General features: G+C 47.5%; 1 protein-coding gene across 1 annotated transcript in view; it reads left to right on the top strand.

Moving 5' to 3' along the window:
- ARHGAP10 (Rho GTPase activating protein 10) overlaps nt 1-21,977 on the top strand; it is a 212,455-nt gene that overhangs the window by 51,544 nt on the left and 138,934 nt on the right. Inside the window, exons 2-3 of the mRNA XM_049770194.1 lie at nt 7,085-7,180; nt 7,261-7,322. Coding sequence (XP_049626151.1) covers nt 7,085-7,180; nt 7,261-7,322 — 158 coding nt within the window. The remainder of the gene's footprint in view (nt 1-7,084; nt 7,181-7,260; nt 7,323-21,977) is intronic.

Here is a 21,977-nt window from a genome sequence, read left to right as displayed (position 1 = left end):
TAGGGATATACCCTAGGAATACAAAAATACAATACAGATAGGGCCGGAGCTGTAGTGCAAGTGGTAGGACATTCGCCTTGCACATGCTGACCTCAGACAGACCGCATTTGATCTCCCGGCATTCCATATGGTCTCCCAAGCTAGGAGTGATTTCTGAGCGCATAGCCAGGAATAACCCCTGAGTGTTACCGGGTGTGGGCCAAAATCCAAAAAACAAAACCAAAACAAAAAACCACCAATACAAAAATGCCCTTTGCACTCATTCATTTCAGCACTATTTGCAATAGCCAGAATCCGGAAACAACCCATATGCCCTACAACAGATGAGTGGCTAAAGAAACTAGGGTATATATGCACAACAGAATACTATGCAGCTGAAAAAAACAAACAAACAAAAAAAAAGAATACTATGAAGCTGTTAGGAAAAATGAAGTCATGAATGTTTTTTATATATGGATAGACATGGAAACTATTATGTTGAGTAAAATGAGTCAGAGGGAGAGAGATAGACACAGAATAGTCTCACTTATCTGTAGGATTTAAGAAAAAATACAAGATAGGATGGTAATAATACTCAGACAATAGAGATGAGGACTGGAAAGACCAGCACATGATATGAAGCTTACCACAAGGAGTAGTGAGTGCAGTTAGAGAAATAATTACCCCAACAACTATCAGGACAATGGTAGTGAGTGAGAGAAATAAAATGCCTATCTTAAATACTGGCAGGGTGTTGGAGAAAAGAGAGATGGGGCCATTGGTCGTGGGAAGGTTATACTAGTGAAGGGGGGAGGTGTACTTTTTATGACTGTAACCCAACTACAAACATGTTTGTAATCATGATGCTTAAATAAAGATATTAAAAATATGGGCCCAGAGAGATAGCACAGCGGCGTTTGCCTTGCAAGCACCCGATCCAGGACCAAAGGTGGTTGGTTCGAATCCCGGTGTTCCATATGGTCCCCCGGGCCTGCCAGGAGCTATTTCTGAGCAGACAGCCAGGAGTAACCCCTGAGCGCTGCTGGGTGTGGCCCAAAAACAAACAAACAAAAACAACAACAACAACAACAAAAAGAGGGGTTCTCTACCATCAGTTCTCACTACCTCTCCTACCCTCCTTCAAAGAGAGCAAAGAACATAATTTAGACTGCTGGAGCCATCCACCAGATCTTAGATTAATATTCCCCATAGCTCTGCTTGGGTGTCCATAGATGTTACATAAATATCGTTTTTCCTTAACAAGGTTTTTTCATTAGGGAGAGTTAGAGACGGACAGAGTGAAGTCTCTGGGGTTGGCGATCACTTTAGAGACCTCGGAAACAGGGTCAGAATCTGAGCATCTCCTCAGATTCTGGATGCTCAGATTCTGGGGGCTGGTACTGCAGGACTAGGTCTCCAGCAGGACCCACACAGAGTCTCACCTATGCTGGGTGTTGCTTGGGCAGTAGAAGGGGTGCAGCTGCTTCACTCATCTGTGCTTTGTTCCTGTTTCTGCTTGTGCCTTTCTCTCTTCTCTTCCTGTTGTCCATTGCTGGACTGTGAAAGCTTTGCTCTGAGCTGAGGAAAGGGAACAGGCCATCCTGTGCTTAAGCAGAAATGCAAGTCTGAGCAGCGCAGCTGCCATAGTCTGCAGGCTTTTGTTTTTTCTTTTTCTTTTGGTTTTGGGGTCAAACCTGGCAGCACTCAGAAGTTACTCCTGAGGGCTCAGAAGTCACTCTTGGCAGGCTCGGTGGAACCATATGGGATGCTGGGATCCGAACTGGGGTTTATCCTGTGTTGGCTGTGTGCAAGGCAGACACCTTACCACTGTGCTATCGCTCCTGCTAGTCTGCAGGATTTGGAGGCAGATTGTGTCTGTGGGTCACATAGCTTTTTCATGCTGGGGGAGGGTGTGGAGGGGGACAAGAAAGGGAGACAATGAGGGCTTAGAGGTCCCATGCAGAATCTTAGTTTGGGTTTCTCTTTTTCAGTTGTGACACATGGGTGGTGCTCAGGGGTTGCCCTAGCTCCGCACTCTGGGATCACTCCTGATGGTGCTCAGAGGATCATGTGGGATGCTGAAGATCGAAGTTGCTTTTCTTCTTCTTCCTCCTCTTCCTCCTCCCTTTTCCACTCCCCCCCTTTCATCCTTTGCTCCTTCCAGTATCCAGGAGTCTGGGGGCCCCTCCTGACAGTTCATGGCTGTGCTATGATGCTAGACCAAAGATGCTGTGCTGATCAGAGGATGTTTGGTGCCAGGAACCCACTAAGGCCACTTACGGCCACTAAATACCCACTATACTATCTTTTACCTTTTCTCACTTAAAGACACTGACCTGGCCTGTGGAGAGATACCACAGTGGGTAAAGAAAGCCCTTGCCTTGCACATAGCAGTACTGGGTTCAGTCCACAGCACTCTATAGGGTCCCCTGACCACCACCATAGGTGATCCCTGAACGCAGAGCCAGAAGTAAGCCCTGCATACCACTGGCTATAGCTCCCAAACGAAAATAAATGATGAAATGACAGTGTAGTGTTGCTTTTATACGAGTCTGAGATTGAGAGTAATTTTTACATGATATAGTATGATACTAGATTAGGAACTAGATTAGGAACCAGAGATTTTCAGACTTTCTTGGCCTATTGTGAAGTTTTCAGGGGAAAAAAATACCCTCTAGAAATCTACCTTAAGTAAACAAACAGAAAGATCCTTCTCTATTAGGTATGACCCACCTCCCCAGTTTGGAAGCAAGAATAGCCCCTGAGTACAATCTACTGGGTATGATACCACTCCTACCTCTCATTAGTATAAGCCTGCTGGAGTAGATGGGAAATTTGAAGTTCCTATGTTAGTGTCAAGTTATACTTTCAAGTTCTGGTCATGAAGTACAAACGAAATACTAGAAAGTAAAAAACTTCAATTTTGAAAACACGACACAAACACAGCCATGAAGCCATGAACCACCCCTCCCCCGTCCATTATCTCAAGGGATTATGAAGTCAAGTTCAAGTTTGGGTTGTGGTGGCTGGTCAGGGAATGTCTGTTAGTCTGGTTTGTTCTTCACAGGCTTAATCCTCGGGTTTCCAGGTGTTTTGGCAGCCTCTGTGTTTTGAGCATAATTGGCATGGTGTCTGGCTTCGCTTCACCAGTTGGTGGAAAAATAGAAAGGAAACTCAATATTTCCTTTTGGAATCATTCCTAGACATCCCCCTTCTCTGATTCCGCCTTCTCAGTCCTGCTGCACTCTGACGGTTTTACTCTCTTGGAGGCTTGACGCTGTCTAGTTCTAGTTGGCGAATGAGGAGGTAATGTCAGCGGAACTCCTGCTCAGGGTGTACTTTTTTTTTAAAACAGTTCATTTATTAATTGATTGAGTTTTGGGCTACATCTGGTGATGCTCAGGGGTTACTCCTGGCTCTGTGTTCAGAAATCACTCCTGGCAAGCTCGGGAGACCATATAGGATGCCAAGAATAGAACCGGATCCGTCCCGGGTTGGCCACATGCAAGGAAAATGCTTTACCTCTGTGCTTTCTCTCCAGCCCCCCTGCTCAGGGCGAGAAGAATAGGCTCAATCCTGAGAAACATGGAGTTTTGGACTTTTCTCTTGCTTGTTTGTATTGGACTGGAGGAGAGGGACTCCATGAGGTGATCGAAACTTTACCTGGAAAATAAGCTTTTAGGGGCATGTGGCAGTTTATAAACTACTTCTGACATATGCACAGCTGTACTCTTTCTTTTCTGTCATGGCCCCCTCTTTGAAGCACCATTCTACTGCATTTTATTTTTATTTTTTGGGTTTGGTGCCATACCTGGCAGTAGTGTTCAAGGCCTATTTGTCTTCAGGAGGGATCTCACGGTGGGTGGTGGGCAGAGGGCAGGTGTCACCATATTCTGCCCTGTTTCTTGGGCCTGCGTTTGCGTTTTAAGGACTTTTCTGCAGATAAGTGCCTCCATTTATCTGCGGCTGCTTTCATAATGACACTGGAATCCACCCCTTTCCTAAAGATCTAAGATCTTTCACTTAACGTCCTGGCTTCACATTGGTTATAGGTAGGAGGAGAAGTGGAGTGAGTGAGTGAGTGAGTGAGTGAGTGAGTGAGTGAGTGAGTGAGTGAGTGTGTGTGTGTGTGTGTGTGTGTGTGTGTGTGTGTGTGTGTGTTCCTTCAAACTGCCCCCCCCCCCCCCGCTCCATTATGCAAACAGGACTGAGCCTTTGGGCCCCATGACAAAGGGGGGTGTCTATGGCTGTGAAGTGCTGGTGTTCTGGGAGGTGGTCGGAGAACATTCCAGAAAGACCATTTAAGGAAGGGGAGAATTTAACACCCTTGGGACTTGCAGGGAAGTGGATGAAGACAGAGCTTTTAGGGTTGTTTGATGGGACAGGAGAGCCAGAAAGGCTCAGCTCATTCAGTGTTTGTCAACTTTTGGTGATATGGTTTGTATTTTAGCCTTAGGTCCACAGGGATGATGATGATGATGATGATGATGAAAGTGTGAAACTGGGAAGTGAGAGGGGATGACCAGTGCATGTTGGCTGTGCTTTGTGCTTCAGACATAGTGTTAGGGTATCCCAGCCCAGATGACTTGGGGAGCTGTTTTTTTTTTTTTTTTTCGGGCCACACCCATTTGATGCTCAGGGGTTACTCCTGGCTAAGTGCTCAGAAATTGCCCCTGGTTTGGGGGACCATATGGGACGCCGGGGGATCGAACCGCGGTCCTTCCTTGGTTAGTGCTTGCAAGGCAGACACCTTACCTCTAGCGCCACCTCACTGGCCCCTGGGGAGCTGCTTTTAGCAGGGCCAGGCATTTAGCGGATATGCAGCAGAAAGATGAGATTGAACTGTCAGGGCCGTGGAGGAAGTGGGGCAGGGATGATTGTCCAGGAGGTCTCTCCCAGTCAGCCTGGCAGCTTGGGGGGTACTTAAAGTCTTTCTGGTCCCTCTCATCTTGGGACCTGTTGATGCCCTCTGCCTGTCCTATCACCTAGACTTTGATCTTCTCACAGGCCTCTCTGGAGGCTGATCTCTCCAGGGGTTCCACTTCCACACCTCTACTAAGAACCTCCCTTTAACAATCTTAGTTCCTGGCTTTGGGCTGGAGAGATAGTAAAATGGGAAGGTAGGGTACTTGCCTTGAGTTCTAGTGACCTGGGCCTTTTCTCTTCCGGTTTCTTTTTTTTTTTTTTTTGAGGGAGGTCGGTCATACCCACTTGTGCTTAGACCTTACTCCCAGCTCTGTGCTCAAGGATTTCTCCTGGCTGGTCTGGAGGGATCATGCAGTGCTCAGAGCTACCTGCAAGGCAAGTGTTTTTGTCCCCTTTGTTATTTCTCTGACTATCTTTGAAGCTGAGATTGGAGATGCTACTGAGATTAGAGATGCTACTGAGATTGGAGCTGAGATTGGAGAGAGGCAGGTGCTGTGGCTTTGGCTGCTGGCGCCCTGGTGGACCAGGCTGCAGTTGATTTCTGGCCCAGAGCCCCACACACCTGGCTCCCACTTCCTGCTGGTATTTGCTTTGGGCCAAGCTGACTCTGTGGTTAGTGGACGGCTTGCCTGGACATTAACCCCAATTGTGGTTTCTGCTTTTCTCTTCCTCTCTTTTCTTAGGCCATTTTAGAAACAACTTGTCTGCCGTGGTGCTATTTTCAGCACCAGAATGTTTTTATAATCGCCTCTTGGTCCTCGAGCCTCAGTGGTAAATACCTCCAAACTGTCCTTCTCGGTTTATTTCCTATCTCTGCATTCCTGCCCCAGGGTCTCTGTTTTGTTTTATAGTCACCAGGCACTGGCTCGAAGGTGGGCTTCAACATAGGCAGGTGGGGGGGCAGGACCTGCCCAGCAAATGTTCTCTGCGGCTGATGAGGCAGATACCATGTGGGTGGTCAAGCTGCCTTCCCAGAGGTCTGGGATGTTGGAGATAAAATGATGGGTCAGTAACAGGAGCGGGTGTTGTGGGGAGAGATGGAGAAGGCCGTGCATCTCTGGGTGTGTGTCTACGTCTTTGTGCGTGTTTGTATCTGTGAGTGTGTGTCTATGTTTCTATGTCTGGTGTCTGCACACACGTGTCTGAGTGCATGTGTGTGCACATATTTGTGTCTGTGTATCTCTGTGTGTGACCTTGTCTATCTGTGTGTGTCTATATGTGCGTGTATCTGTCTGTGTATCTGCATGTATGTCTGTACATGTATGCCTGTGTTTGTGTGTGTCTTTATGTGTGCATGTGTGTGTCTGTATGTCTGTCTGTGGTCAGAAGAAACTCTAGGCAAAGGACAGGACCCTCAGACTCCATGTTGCTCAGGGCTCTGTTATGCTCTGGAATCACCAGTCACAGGGGTCCTTGCTCTGGGTCTTTGCACCACAAACCTAACGTGTGAGCCTGACACTAGCCATGCAGTGAGCATCCTTGCCCAGGAGTCACTTAATCAGGCTCAGCTTGAAATAGCTGCCAGGTGCCTTGGACTGGGAGGAGGCAGCAGCTTGGGGTGTTTGCTAGGGTGGCTCTGAACACTGGAGACCCCTGTGAATCCCCATTTGAACCTAGGTGGCCAGTCATGTCTCTGCCAGCTCCAGAAGATATGAACAATTTGTATGTGTGTATGTCTGTTTGCGTGTGTCTTATAGATATGCATGATCTTCTCCAATCCCAAATGTGTCTGTCTCTGTGTGTGTGTGTGTTTATACACATCTCTCATCAGAGTCTGAACACTCTTTTTTTGGTTTTGGACCATATTTGGTGATGCTCAGAGGTTACTCCTGGCTCTGCACTCAGAAATCACTCCTTGCAGGCTCGAGGAACAATGTGAGTTGCTGGGGATCTAACCCGGTTTGGCCATGTGCAAGACAAATGCCTTACCCACTAAGGCATTATCTGGTCCCAAAGCCTGAATTCTTGTTGTCAGTTTCTCACTTATAATTGCAAATGGGGCCAGTCCTTTAGGGATGGATCATTACAGATAGCTCCAGAAGTGGAATGGGGAGCAGCTCTTTGTGTCTGGTACAGAACAGCTGTACTGGGGATCTCTGAAACCTTTTCCTGAGCTGAGCATGTGAAAGGAGGAATAAATGCAGGAAAGGTCTCATTTATGGTGTTCTCTGTCTCCCAGGTCTCTCGGCTGCTCAGCGGAAGTTTGCACACTCTCTTCGGGACTTCAAGTTCGAGTTCATCGGGGATGCGGAGACGGATGACGAACGCTGCATAGGTGGGTGCAGCGGTGAGCTCGGTTCCTCTGCACCCCTCCATGTGGCTCAGCCCCTCTTCACCCTTCCTCTCTCTCTCCAGATGCTTCTTTGCGGGAATTTTCCAACTTCCTGAAGAATTTGGAAGAGCAGAGGGAAATCATGGTGAGTGACTTGTGGGATATGGCATGGAAGTCGGGGAAAGTCTGGACTTGGTGCCAGTTTTGGTGCTATTGACGGTGTCGTGAGAAGCAGTAGCCCCAGGAGCTCTGGCCCTGGAGTCAGGGCCCCACTGTCCTGGTCCTCTGGTTGGGATGATCCCAGAGGTAGGGTACTGGGAACATGCTTGAATCACACACAAATTCCTGTTCCTTCGTTTGTCAGGTGTAGTGGGCTAGTCCAGATGCACTTGCTCTGTCTTGTCTGACAGTAGGTCATTTGATGTTAGTTGATGCTCACGATCCCCTGAAGCCTTAATGGAGAGGCCAAAAGGCAAAGGTGTCCTGAGCCTGGGACAATGGCTGAAGTTCACGTCCTCTGCATGCACTGTAGGTTTCTGCAGAGTGAACTTGGGCCTGGAAGCCTTTAAAACTGCCCATTGCTGGGGCTGGAGCTTCAGTTGGGGCATTTGCATTATATACAACCAGTGTGGGTTTGATCCTCAGCATCACATAGGGCCCCTCTGGCATCACCAGGAGTGATTCCTGAGTACTGAGCCAGGAGTAATCCCTGGGCTCCACCAGGTGTACCCACTGCTCCTAGTTGCCCTTTGCCTTAGGGATTCATGCTCACAGTGATGGAACTGACTTTCTGCCTGATGGCTGAGAATCAGCAGAGATGTACCACGGAAGGCTGGAGTCATATTTGTTTTCTCATACCTTGCATGTGGCTGACCCTGGTTTCTTTTTTTTTTTTTTTTTTTTTTTTTTTTGGTTTTTGGGCCACACTCGTTTGACGCTCAGGGGTTACTCCTGGCTATGCGCTCAGAAATCGCCCCTGGCTTGGGGGGACCATATGGGACGCCGGGGGATCGAACGCGGTCCTTTCCTTGGCTAGCGCTTGCAAGGCAGACACCTTACCTCTAGCGCCACCTCACCGGCCCCCTGGTTTCTTTTTTTTTAAACATTATTTATTTACTTATTGATTGGTTGGTTGGTTGGTTGGTTGTTGGGCTATACCCAGCAGTGCTCAGGGGTTATTTTTGGATCTGCACTCAGAAATTGCCCTGGCAGGCACCTTTGCCAGGCTGGGGGACCATATGGGATGCCGGGAATCGAACCAGGTCCCTCCCGGGCTGGCCACATGCAAGGCAAACGGCCTACCGCTGTACTATCTCTCCGGCCCTGACCCTGGTTTCATCCCTGGCACCCTATATGGTTCCCGCAAGCTCTACCAGGAGTGACCCTTAAACACAGAACCAGGAATAAGTCCTGAACACTGCAGGGATGGCTCCCAGACAAAACAAAATAGAAAATTGTTCCTAGCATCCGACACATGGTTATATGATGAGATTATCAATTCTCACCAGTTTTGTTGGGCATGAAGAAAGAATGTGTTTTTTATTTATTTATTTTTTGGTTACACCCAGCAGTGCTTGGAGGTTACTTCTGGCTCTGTGCTCAGAAATTACTCCTGGCAAGCTTGGGACTCTATGGAATGCCAGGATCCAGCCCAGGTTGGCCACATGCAAGGTAAAGGCCCTACCCACTGTGCTATCTTTCTGGCCCTGAGAGGATGATTTTTAATTGTTTTTTGAGAATGAGCACTGCCTTTCACTTGGCGAGTGTCAGGTCAGGCTGGAAAGGATGGTGCAGGGGTTCCAGTGTGCGGTGTTCATGTGATCTCAAGCTCACTTTAATCCCGGCACCACCTGATCCTCAAGCAGTACCAAGTATGACATGGTAGCAGGTAATTACACCACTGTGCTCAGCATCACCATACTTGGGGTCCTGGTTTCGAACCCGGACTCCTCAGGAGGGTTCCTTGGACCTTGGTAGGTAGATTTCCTGGACAGACCATGTCATGTTGGGTTATTGGTCTTCCCTCAAGCTCAGGCATGGCTTCGACTGTGATAATGCAGTTAGGCTTCGCTCTATGCAGGGTTAGATATACACTGCTGAGTTGAATGAAGTGATTCTGTCGTTGCTCCGCCCTGGAGACAGACTCTTTGCCCCTTTACGGGAGAGACACCGAAGCACAGGGTCTTCTCCAGTATCCTAAGGCAGCTTAGAGGTAGAGCTGGTCCTCAAAGCATCAGTTCCTCTGGCCTACCCCACCCTGATTTCTAGATGTAACTGCCACCTCTTGGAAGGTAGGGATGGTGGTGGGTCCTTAGGGGAGACAGTACAACCTTCTTTCTCTTTTTGATGTTGCAGTCACACCTGGCTGAGCTCAGGAATCACTCCTAGCAGGATTTAGGGTGCCATATGGGGTGCCAGGGATCAAACCTGGGTCAGCAGCTTGCAAGGCAAAGGCTTTCCCTTGCTGTGCTTTCTCTCCCCACCCCTGGGCTTTCTGCCTAGTCTGCTGAGGATCGAAGGAAGAGGGAGGCATTGATTGAACCAAAAATGATCATCGCTATCCTGTTTGGTCATTACTATACTTCAAAGTTCAATGAGCGATCAAAATGTTTTATTAATTAAAATTTTTTTTTGTTTCTGCTTTTGAGCTACCCTGGCAGTTCTCAGGGCTTATTCAGAACCCCTAAGGACTGCCAGGTGTAGCCCCCAAACCAATATATATATATATATATATATATATATATATATATATATATATATATATATATATATATATATATATATGAATCTAGCTCTGGGATTTGTTGGGGAAGGGTCCGGGGTTTGAACTATCTCAGATGTGCTCAGAGGTCACTCATGCTAGTGTTTGGGGTGGTGCAAGGGATCGAACTAGTGGCTACTGGGTTGTGAGGCTACTCTATATCTATACTATATCAACTGTACTAGAGCTCTCTGGCCCATGTTATCTTTTTTGGGGGTGTGTTTGGACCATACCCAGCAATGCCCAGGGATCGCTTCTGCCGCTGTACTCAGGAATGACTCCTTGGTGCTTGAGTAATCGAATGAGCTGCTTGGGATTGAAACCAGGCCATCCACATGCAAGGCAAATACTCTTCCTGCTGTTCTCTCTTCAACCTCCCAAGTTAGCTATTCTTTGTTGTTGTCAGATAGACAGTGAAAACACTCACCATTATTGACAGTTGTGAAGATGAAAGCCTACTATTTGTTTTTTGCTTTGCTTTTCATTTTGGGGCCACACCTAGTAGTGCCCAGGGCTCACCCCTGGCTCTGATCTTCAGATGGAACTGTTGGGACAGCCATGTTACAGGCTGACATCTTCCCTGATGAGCTGGTCCCCACCATTCCCCTTGCCTTGCCTCTCTCTTGCCCTCCCTCCCTCCCTTCCCTCCCTCTCTCCCTCCCTTCCCTCCTTTCCTCCCTCCCTCTCTCCCTCCCTCCCTTCCCTCCCTTCCCTCTCTCTCTTCCTTCCTCTCTTTCTACCTTTCTACCCTAGCAGTGCTCAGGGATTACTCCTGGCTCTGTGCTCAGAAATTGCTCCTGGCAGGCTCATATGGGATACTGGGGATCGAACTCAGGTCCTCCCAGGTTGGCTGCTATGAGGCAAATGCCCTACCACTGCGCTATTGTTCCAGTCCCCAGCCTTGTTTCTGATGAATGGGCTCGCCTTTGGGAAGTCCCTGTTGTCCTCCTTAGGGGCCAAATTCCAGGAGGATTAGCTCTCCTTGACAGTATCTGCCTTAGAGTGCTTGTCTAATGAGTGACAAGGAGTGGCCAGAAAGTGCTTGTTTTGTGGTGTCGCTGCCAAAATTCTGGAGATGTGCCCTCTGGTGGGGCAGGACATGGTGTCCTGGGCAGCAGTCCAGGAACTGAGGGCTTCCAAATAGTGCTGTGGGGTGTGGTACTCTCTCTTCTCAGGACCTTCTCATCGTGCTCCCATCTCCCTGTCTACCTATCATCCCTCAGCCCCCCGGAGCTGGAGAGGAGTGTAGGGCCCTGGGTCTGGCCATTGGGGAGCAGTAAGGTCTGGGTGAGTGATGAACTTCCAAAAGAGGAGGCTGAACTCCTCGAATGGTCTTTGCTTTCTAGAAAGGCAGGAGGCTGGCAGGGCCTCCCAGATACTAGCCCCATCCCTTTTTTCCTCACTTTTTCCTCCACTCTTTTCCTACCCAGACCTAAAGGAGGTTTGTGAGACTCTTTTTTGTTTGTTTTGTTTTGGGCCGCACTAAATAGTGCTCAGGGGTTACTTCTGGCTCTGTACTCAGGAATCACTTCTGGTGATACTCAGGGGAAGATGGGATGGAATTCCTTTGTGCCAAGCCAATGCCCTCCCTGCTGGACTCGCTCTCCAGCCCAAGACTTTTTTCTTCATAGCACGTAGTTGAATGTTTTAAGGGCATCAGATTAGGGCTGCCACCCGGCTGCTAGGCCTAGGGCTTATGTCTCAGGAGGGTGGCTTGTGGCTTGAGGCCAGGCAGGCTGGCATCTCCTTGCACAGGTCAGCTTTGCATCTCTCCTTTCTCCAGAATCTTGCAAAGCTGATAGTCGAATTTCCCTCTCAGGGGTGCTGGGTGTCTCGGGTGGAGGGAAGCGACACAATACCAAGCTTTCTGTTTTTGTTTTGTTATTTTGGTTTTTGGACAATACCAGCCGTGCTCAGGTCTCACTCTTGGCTCTGTACTCTGGGCTCACTTCTGGCAGGCTTGGGGGAACCTTGTGAGATGCCAAGGATCAAACCTGGGTTGGTCTCTTGCAAGGCAAGTGCCCTCCCTGCTGTACTATCATCCTGGGCTGCTGTGCCAAGCTCTCTATTATGATCACTTATTTCCCTCCTCAAGGTGCTTTGTGATGTTGTTAAAATAATTTATGTGGGGGTTAAGTTGAAACCAGGCTCTGAGTGGGGTGAGGAATTTCCGGGATGGTTTCTTAACACACTCTAGGGTGGGGACAGAAGGATCATTGTGCTTGAACTCAGAGAAAGAACCCCACCCATATCTGCTGAGTCAGAAACTCAGGGGTGCGCATCCCTCATCCCTGTTTCTAAGAGGCTCTCAGCTTACTTACTTAAGAGTCTGGCTTCAATCAGCTGTTGGCCCTGAGCGAGTAGTTTTCTGCCTGTAGTTCTAACCTTGGCCATTTGTCAGAAGTTAAAATAGTCACGAAAAATCCACCCTCTTACCTTTGACTTCAAACAGATTGTGGGCTCCTTTATTATTGCTTTGTAATTTTGTTTTTGTTTTCCGCCACATCCAGCAGTGCTCAGGGTGACCTCCTGGATTTAGCTCAGGAATCACTCTTGACAGGGTTTAGGGGACTCTATAGGGTGATGAGGATGGAACTCAGGTCAGCTGCCTACAAGCCAGGGGAAGGAACCTACCTGTTGTCCTATCTTTACGGCCCCCATGGACTTGTCTAGATGGGAGCGTTGCTTTGACATCGTGCATGGCACTGTGATAGGTACCCAAGGCCTTACATGCTGTGGGAGATTGTGCACAAAACCGGTTTTTTTTTTTATGATAAATCATCGCAGTTTTAATCTGTTATTTTAAAAATAAAGTGACATGGTTTTCTGTGGTATTCTCTTGGCAGGCACGTTCAGTTGGGGGCGGGCTGATAATCCATCTTGAACTTATTTATGAAAAGCGTTTCTCAGTTTAAAAATTGTCAGTGACGTCCTTGATGAACAACTTTTCTCTCTGCCATTTGGCAGAAACATTTTTTCTTGCCTGTAAATGTTCTGTCCTTGTGAAGCTCTGTCCAGTCTGTGCCACGTGGAGCCTGCCTTTCTGGAAGCTTTCCTCCGAGACATGGGGGGCTTGTGCTGACCCTCATACCCTCCTAGCTGCTGCTGTCAGTGCCCATGCCCATCTACTGGGTACCCGCTTTCCAGGTCAACCCTCTTTATTTTTGGAAGTTTTGGTACCATGCCCTGTGATGCTCAGGGCTTACACCTGGCTCTGTGCTCAGGAATCACTCCAGGAAGGCATAGTGGACCTTAGGAGATGCCGAGACTCAAACCTAGGCCAAGTCAAGGCAAATGTCCTTCCTCCTAGACCAGCTCTCCAGCCCTTTTTTATTTTTTAATAATTTTTATTGAGATCAATGTGAATTACAAGCCTTTCACAGTTTTATTTAAGGTATATAGTGACTGAATGAGGGCAATTCCCACCACCAGTGTTGACCTCCCTCTGCCACTGTTCCCAGCATGCATCCCATACCTCCATCTTTAGCCCCCTGGACTGCCAGCATAACAGGTTTCTTTTGTGTATAGCTTGTTGTAGTTTGGGTCTCTTGGTTCTATTGTGGTTGACTTTGGGTTGGGTATATAGGTCTGATCATTTTTAAATTTCTACTCAATGTTCATGAGACTGCTTTGCCCTGGTACCATCCACTTTTCTTTTTCTCAATTTCTAGGAAGACAGAAATATGGGGCAGAACAAGATGATTCATGTCCTCCCTCTATTTTTAATTAAAAAGAATTCTGGGGCTCATGTTCACACTCAAATCAGAGGCTCACCCTGTTCCCCCACACATAACCACACCCCCTACGTCCCCCTTGTTTCAGGGCCTGCCTGCTGCTGACTCACCAGCATCGTGGCCTCTAGCTCTGACACCCTCAGGTGCCACTTCCCTTTAGAAACTCAGCTTTTCCGTCTCCTGGGGCTTATTCTTGGGTTCCGATGAACCAGTGAACCAGAGCTGTGTGATGGGAAGGAGGAAAAGGTAAAGCCACCTCATCCCACCCAGCCCTGCCCAGGCATGGCTTTCTGGAGGGTGCCAGGAATCCCCTCCCAGCTGCTGCCGTGGTGCAAGGTGCTTCCCTGAGCTATGGTTAGTGGCGGTAAAACCTCCCGTTGCACCACAGACAGTTGCTTATCCAGATCTGGTCATGGAGCAGTCATCGAAATGGTTTTGACTTCCCAAACCAAGAGTCACACTCAGGCAAGAAAACTTGTATTCCTTTTTTTTTTGGGGGGGGGCACACCCAGCAGTGCTCAGGGGTTACTCCTGGCACTGCTGCTGCTGTCCAGCACTGCTATCATTCCTGCCCCAGGATTTCCTTTATTTAAAAATAGAGTGCCAGAGAGCTGGTCTGGTAGAGAGGATACTTGCCTTGAACTCAGAGTTCAAGCCTCGGCATCTCATGGGGTCTCCTGAGTCTGTTTGGAGTGATTCCTGAGTAAGCCCTGAGCATCACAGTTGTGGTACAAAAATAATAAAAAATAAGGGGGATTGACTTGGGAAGGGGGTGCACCTCTTTGGTAGAGGTGTAGGGAATCAGCTCCAAGCTGCTGTCCCTGGTCTCCATTGGATTCTGTCTCCTCTCCCTTTATAGGTCCCCGCCCACTCAGTGCCCTCATTGGCTCTTGGGTTGATGGGTGTGGCCCCGACCAGCCCCATCCACCACATTAGCTATGTGCAAGAACTCACATGGTTAGGGGCTGAGCGGTGGCGCTGGAGGTAAGGTGCCTGCCTTGCCTGCGCTTGCCTAGGACGGACCGCAGTTCGATCCCCCGGCATCCCATATGGTCCCTCAAGAAGCCAGGAGCAACTTCTGAGCGCATAGCCAGGAGTAACCCCTGAGCGTCACAGGGTGTGGCCCAAAAACCAAAAAAAAAAAAAAAGAACTCACATGGTTAGTTCTCTCAAACTTTTCATCTGTGCACCCTCAAATGATCACTTTCGGGAGAAATTTGACTTGTCACTTGTTTTTTTTTTTTGGGGTCACACCCAGCAATGCTCAGGGGCTACTCCTGGCTCTACGCTCAGAAATCACCCCCGGCAGGCTCAGGGGACCATATATGATGCTGGGATTCGAACCACTGTTCTTCTGCATGCTGTGCTATCTCTCCGGCCCCTTGTCACCCGTTTTAAGACCCTGCCCTGGAATGTCACCAATACTTAAAAATGTGTGCTTGGTGTGGAAGAAATCCTGTCAGATATTAGCCCATAGTCAGTCTTGGGGATGCTACAGAGGAAGAAGTAGGGTGGTTGGGTGTGGGTACCCGATGTTGGTGGGGAGATTGATTTGGTTTAGATGGGTTTGTTCTTGCCTTGTAAGACTGACTTGCCTTGTAAGTGGCTAACCTAGGTTCCATCTCTGACATTTCATATAGTTCTCTGAACAATGTCCTTCCTCTGCTTCTCCCTCCTTTTCCTCTCCCTTTCCCCTCTGATCCCCATTCCCTCTCTATCACCCCCCTTTTCCAGTTCTGCTTTTTGTTTTTGGGTCATACCCAGTGATGCTCTGGGCTTACTCCTGGCTCTGAGCTCAGGACTCACCCTGCAGGAGCCATGGTGGTGCTGAGGATAGAACCCAGGTCTGCTGCACCTTACCACTTCTCCACTCATCAACTTCTTACCTTACTCATCTGATTCTATTTCTGCCAGCGATTCTGAATTCGACCACTTAGTTCAGAGATGAAATTTGCCCTCTTATTTAAAGCTAAATAATTTTATAGTACTTTGATGGGCTTATCTTTTGCTCACTTCTCCCAGGCTTTATTCTATTTATTCAGAATGTTCTGCCCAAAGCATTTGTTTCATTTTGTTTTAAATAGAAGCAATGTCTGTGCTATTCCTCAGGAGGAGGGATGGTGAGAGGGAGGTTTCATATTTCAGCACACTTTATTAGGGGACTGTCCCTAATATAGTTGCTTTGTTTGTAGATTTTTAGTCCCCCCCCCCAAAAAAAAAACACCTCCCACTAGTGGTGGAGGCTTTGATTCAAGCAACGTGAGTAAAGTTCTTGTTTTCTGTTTTTGGAGATGTTCCTTTCTCATTGCCACAAGTACCTCCTCCACAAAAACCCTAAGATGGACATTAATACAATCCTACACTTCAGTGAGGAGTGGGTCTGAATTCTTTTAGCCTTTTTTTTGACAACCAAGTTACTATGATCAGGATACATGGAATTAAGTCAGAGGCCTAGAATTGCCATAACTTCGACTCAGATTCTCTTGTTTTGACCATTTTTAAAACTGTTCACAGTTTAGGATGGAAATGATGAAACTCTCTGGGGACATTTTATTCTTGGACTCCCGGGTGAAAGCAGAAAGTGGGAAGGAGCCAGTGGACAGGGAATATTTACAAACCAGGTTTTGGCTCTATGCCACCTTGGCCCTGGCACTCTCCAGCCTGTGCCAACTTGTGCCAGTTTCTACTCTTGACCCTGAACTGGTCCGAGGACATTAGTCTTTTGCCAGTTGTGGTTGCGGGACAGGAGATTATTGGGGTACCACCAGTGGGCGGGGGGCTATGGGTGAACCCAGGGCTCCCATTCTAGGCCAGTGTTCACTCGTTCTAACTTCTAGAGCCACATACTGGCTCTTGTTTGTTTGTTTGTTTCTTTTTGGGGGGGCCACACCTGGTAAGCTCAGGGGATACTCCTGGCTCTACACTTCAGAAATTGCTCCTGGCTCTGGGGAGCATACAGGGTGCTGGGAATCAAACCTACATCGGTCCTGGGTCAGCTGCTTGCAAGGCAAATACCCTACCAAGTGCTACCACTCCAGCCTCACATTCTTTTTTTTTTTTTTTTATACATTTTTTTTTTTTTTTGGTTTTTGGGCCACACCCAGCGGTGCTCAGGGGTTACTCCTGGCTGTCTGCTCAGAAATAGCTCCTGGCAGGCACGGGGGACCATATGGGACACCGGGATTCGAACCAACCACCTTTGGTCCTGGATCGGCTGCTTGCAAGGCAAACGCCGCTGTGCTATCTCTCCGGGCCCAATGTCTTTTTTTTTTTTTATAATTTTTTTATTTTGAATTATGAGAACAAAAGATGCAAAGAAAGAGGATAAGGTAAAGTTACAGTGGAAGGACAATCACCCATAACATAATAATCAGAAGAAGTCCCCTTGCTGATATCTTAAGTTTGAACTTTCAGCCAAAGAAAGTTAAGATAAATAAAACAGAATCCATGTGCAATTACTTTGTCTCTCAAGTTCCCAGATTGTAGCACATTATAATATTTCTTAACAGCACACAAGGCAATCTAAAGCCATCAAACTTACATAACTCCTTAAACATTAGAGGCATAGTATTTTTTACATTTCCATGTATACATGCATATTAGCTTAAGTTAACCTCAAATTTTAAGTGGGTGCGTTTTAAGGATTAGAGTCAAAGGAGCACAGTAAAAACGGTGTTAGAGTGGCAATTGTTGTTTGCATAGGCCCACCAAAATATGAGAGGCATGGAAAGGAATAACCTTGGCCTAAATACAAAGAGATCCTACCCCTGAAGTTTCCTGGCATAAGACCAGCTCTAGGCCTCAGGCAAGTTATCGTTCGATCCAAGACATTGTCCGTAGCGCCAACACACTTATCACAGTCTCTGTTGTTGGTATCATGTTTCTGTATTAAAGATTCTGGAATCTGCATGTCCTACATTGAAGTCATGATGTGGAGTGCCTTCTCGTTTCACCTCACCATGAAAGGGCAATGCAGGAAGCCCTGTCCTGTAAGCAGGTTGTTGTTGTTAAGTCTTCTCAGTGTTAAGGGAAGTCTCTTCAGCCTCACATTCTTGCCTGGATGAGGATGAATGCATCTTGATGCAACTTTTCTTCTACTTGGGAGGTAAAGACCACCTTAGGTTTGGTCTCCTGCCAGTCTGGGGCTGCCAGTAGGTGATCTTCTGTTCTGTGGGTTCTTCCCACTGGGACCCAGGCTCTCCTTGTTTTATGCTGGAACAAGGGCTTGTTTCTCGTTTTTCCTGTGTTCAGATGTTATAAGTAGATAGAGCAGAGCCAGAGGGGAAAGTACTTATCTCCTGTTTGCCTTTTGGTTCTTTTGATTTCTTTGTTTAGGTTTTTTGAACTCACCTCTCAGTGCAATGGTTGGGCCTTGATTATCACCACAAACCACTTCAGGGGACCCTCACCTGTCCCCCTACCAGAGTATTGGGTCACCTCTAGCTCTCTGTTTAAAAGACCATGCAGTGCTGGGCCGGGGTATCGAACTGAAGATATCTACATGCAAAGCAAGTACTGTATTCCTGGCCAGTTAGTCTTTCTCTGTCATTCTGAGGTTCTAATCCTGCTGCAGGCTGGATTGTCCGCTCTAAGGTGCCTCTTATCATTGGTCTATCATAGGCAGGAAGTTCTCAAAGACTCTTCTTCAGATACCTGCAGTGCCTGCGTTCTGGAACTGTGTAGTGTGGCCTATACAAAGTCTTTTTCTTCACTGGTTTTGATGAATGTGAGGACTGCAGACAGCCAGTCCTTGCAGGTTTGCTGCAACTTTTCTGGAACCAGGGCTTGTGTTCTTGGGAGACATTGATGATTGTCATCGTAGGAACCACACCACTGGTGGACTTAGCTTTCCTGCTTCCTCCTCTGTCTGCAGTCTAGGGTAGTTAAATGGAAGCAGTAGGGGTACTTGTCTGTCAGCCGCAGAGTACTATTGGTCTGGGTGGTTGGTGGAACCGCTTCCCAGATGGGATTCATTTCTGTCACCCAGAGAAATCTCTGGTCACTGGGTTTTTCAAAGCACCAAATCTTAGGGGGCCAGCTGGAGAGCTGGGTCAGTGGCTGGAGCACAAAATCTGTGTGAGGTGCTCTGGGCTCTGCCCCCCACAGCTCAGGGTCCTTAGGGTGATCTTTAAGTGCCCAGAATAGCTTTAAGCAGCACTGGGTGGGAACCACCAAAGCCAAACAAATCTCCTGAGGTGTCTAATGATTGTCAGTTTGGGCAGATTTTAGGGTTTTCCTGTAGGGTGTCTGGGCAGGGCACATAGCGTGCAGGGGCTCAGGAGTTGTACCACGTGGTAGATTCCTCGGGCGGAGGGCGGCCTGTCCTGCTGCCTCTATTGCCCAGTTGTATACCATTGCCCAGTTGTTTCTTTTTTTTTTAAATAAAAATTTGAGGGGAGGAGACTGGAACTATAATACAGCAATAAGGTATTTGTCTTGCATGCAGCTAACCCAGGACGAACCCTGTTTTTAATCCCCTGTATCCCATATGGTCCTGCGAGTCTGCCAGGCGTGATTTCTGAGCACAGAGCTGGGAGTAAACCCTGATCGTCACTGGGTATTGCCCCCACCCCCCACCCCAGATTTGTGAGGAAGGGCTCATTGTGTGGTGCTCAGAGGTTATTTCTGATCTTGCACTGAGGAATCACTCTTAGTGGTGTTTGTAGGACCATATGGGAAGCCGGGAATTGAACCTGTGTTGGCTACATGCAAGGCAAACACCCTACCTGCTGTACTATATAACTCAAGCTTTATTTTTTTGTTTTTTGTTTTTGTTTCTGTTTTTTGTTTGTTTGTTTTTGGGTCACACCCGGCAGCGCTCAAGAATTACTCCTGGCTCTATGCTCAGAAATTGCTCCTGGCAGGCTCAGGGAACCATATGGGATGCCGGGATTTGAACCACTGACCTCCTACATGAAAGGCAAATGCCTTACCTCCATGCTATCTCTCCGGCCCCTCAAGCTTTAATTTTTAAGCTAATTTTTTTCTGAAGAATAAAAAGAGAAGTGGCAGAAAAGGACTTTTTCTTTTAAACAATTTTGGTAGCACCCCAGCACCCCTATACCTTCTTCCTCTGGAACTCCAGGGCTTATCCTGACCACATGGCTGGGCAAGCCAGTGAGATGGGTCCCTTGGAGGAGCTTATTGGTTTCCCTAGGCTTTCTCCATTTCCCTCCCGGCTCCAAAGGGAGGGTTTGGGGTGGGGTCTCTGACCTTCCTTCCTTCCAGCTCTGGAAGGATTTCCTTCCTACTCGGAAGCCAGGAGGTTCTGCCAGCATGGGGTTTGGCAGCCCTCCGCCATGCCAAAGGCCTCTTTAATCAGGCCTATGAAGGGGTGCAGGACATGGGTCACCCCAGCACCACTCTACCTCCTTCCTCCAGAACTCCAGGGCTTCTCCTGGCCACAGGCTGGCCAAGCCAGCGAGGTGGGAATAGCAGCACAATAGGTTCTGGCTTTAGGACTTACCAGGGAAGTTTCCTCACTAAACCTGTCCTTTGTGAAACTGCGCAGGGAACATATTGACAAATATTTGGATATCATTGTGTTTCATCTGTTTGTCATAATCTGAAAGCCGTCCAGGAGCTCATTTTATTCCTTTACTCCCTCACTCCCATCTCCTGTTAGCCCACATTTAACCATTTTTCTGTACTAATGCTTTTTGTTTTGGCCAAGGTGGATTACATATCTTTCACAGTAATTTTTTGGGTTGAGTCTGAAGCTTCAGCAGGCAACACGTCACGGCAAGGCTCCACGCTGTAGGCTTTTTGGCCAAGATAAGGGAAAGATGCAGCCTCAGCTGCCCCCCACAGCCTTCTCTCCTTCCTCCCTGTCCCTAGGGTCCCAGCAAGTGGGTTCTGGCGAGGTGCAATTTAAAAGAGACCCCAGGCTTCCTTGTTCCTGCAAGGGGCTGGGAGGGAACTGGTGAACTTCCAACTTCCAGCAATTAGGAAGCAAACGTCTCTCGGGGAGTCGGAAGCTTCAGCAGGCAACAAGGGGAGGACATGGCTCCATATGTTCTTTGCTTGTCCAAATCACAGACCAAAGAGGTGTCTCGGAAACAAATCCCTCCCTCTTGATTTTCTTTGTTTTGTTTTTTTTGGGCCACACCCATTTGATGCTCAGGGGTTACTCCTGGCTAAGTGCTCAGAAATTGCCCCTGGCTTGGGGGGACCTTATGGGCCGGGGATTGAACTTCGGTCTCCAAAATTCCTTGGCTAGTGCTTGCAAGGCAGATACTTTACCTTTAGCGCCACCTCATTGGCCCCCCCCTCTTGACTATTTCTAAAACATAAAAGGGACACGTGTATCTACTTTGTATATCTCAGATGTATTTCCTTAACATCTATAACTCTTTTCGAACATCCTCATATAGTGACAATTTTGCCCACTGGATTTGTTATTTGATTGTTTGATCCTTCCCCCTTTGAGATTTGTTTTATAAGCAATACTGGTAGAAGAGTATCTCTGTATAGATTTCATGTTTGAACCAAGTTACGGGAAATGTTGGACTTTATTAGTTGGCCCCCAGCTGCACCTGTAATCAGGTCAAGGATTTTTTTTCCCCATTTTTCTGGACCTATGCAAACAATGGCGATTGCCACTATCACACCTTTACTATATTTTTTTTACTCTTATCCTTTAAGGAAAAAAATACAATTTACTGAACTTAGAAACAAATAACTGTAGTAGAATGCCTGTCTCGAATACAGGCAGGGGATGGGAAGGAGGGAGGGGGAATGTTACACTGGTGAAGGGGGGTGTTCTGTTTATGACTATAACCCAACTATGATCATGTTACTTAATATATTTATACTTAATATACTTAATATATTTAAAATAAAATAAAATAAACCATGAAAAAAATACCTTGGTAGAAATTTCCCTGTGAAAGGTACCTTCTTACTATGAAGAATGAGAGAACTGAATGCTGAGATGCTTGCACAAATGATAGGTTTATGTAAATTTAAAAGATAATTTAGTTTGGGCCGAAGTGATCTGCCTTGCTCGTGGCTGACCCAGGACAGACCTAGGTTTGATCCCTGGCATTCCATATGACCCCCCCCCCCCCCAGCCAGGAGTGATTTCTGAGCGCATAGCCAGGAGTAACCCTGAGCATCACTGGGTGTGGCCGAAAAACAAACAAGCAAAAATTTTGTTTATTTTTACTGATTGTGATTTGTAGTTTACCGTTGTTAATAATGTTTTCTCTTGCACATCATTTCTAGCATCAAATCCATTACCGGTGTACCTACCTCCTCCCAAGGACTCCAATATCCCTCAGCTCAGTTGTGTAGATCAGTTTTC

This window comes from Suncus etruscus, chromosome 3 (genome assembly GCF_024139225.1).
Source record: "Suncus etruscus isolate mSunEtr1 chromosome 3, mSunEtr1.pri.cur, whole genome shotgun sequence".
In the NCBI taxonomy this organism is placed as follows: domain Eukaryota; kingdom Metazoa; phylum Chordata; class Mammalia; order Eulipotyphla; family Soricidae; genus Suncus; species Suncus etruscus.
The sequence above is the reverse complement of the archived record's forward strand: the minus strand, read 5'-3'. Positions and strand labels throughout refer to the sequence as shown.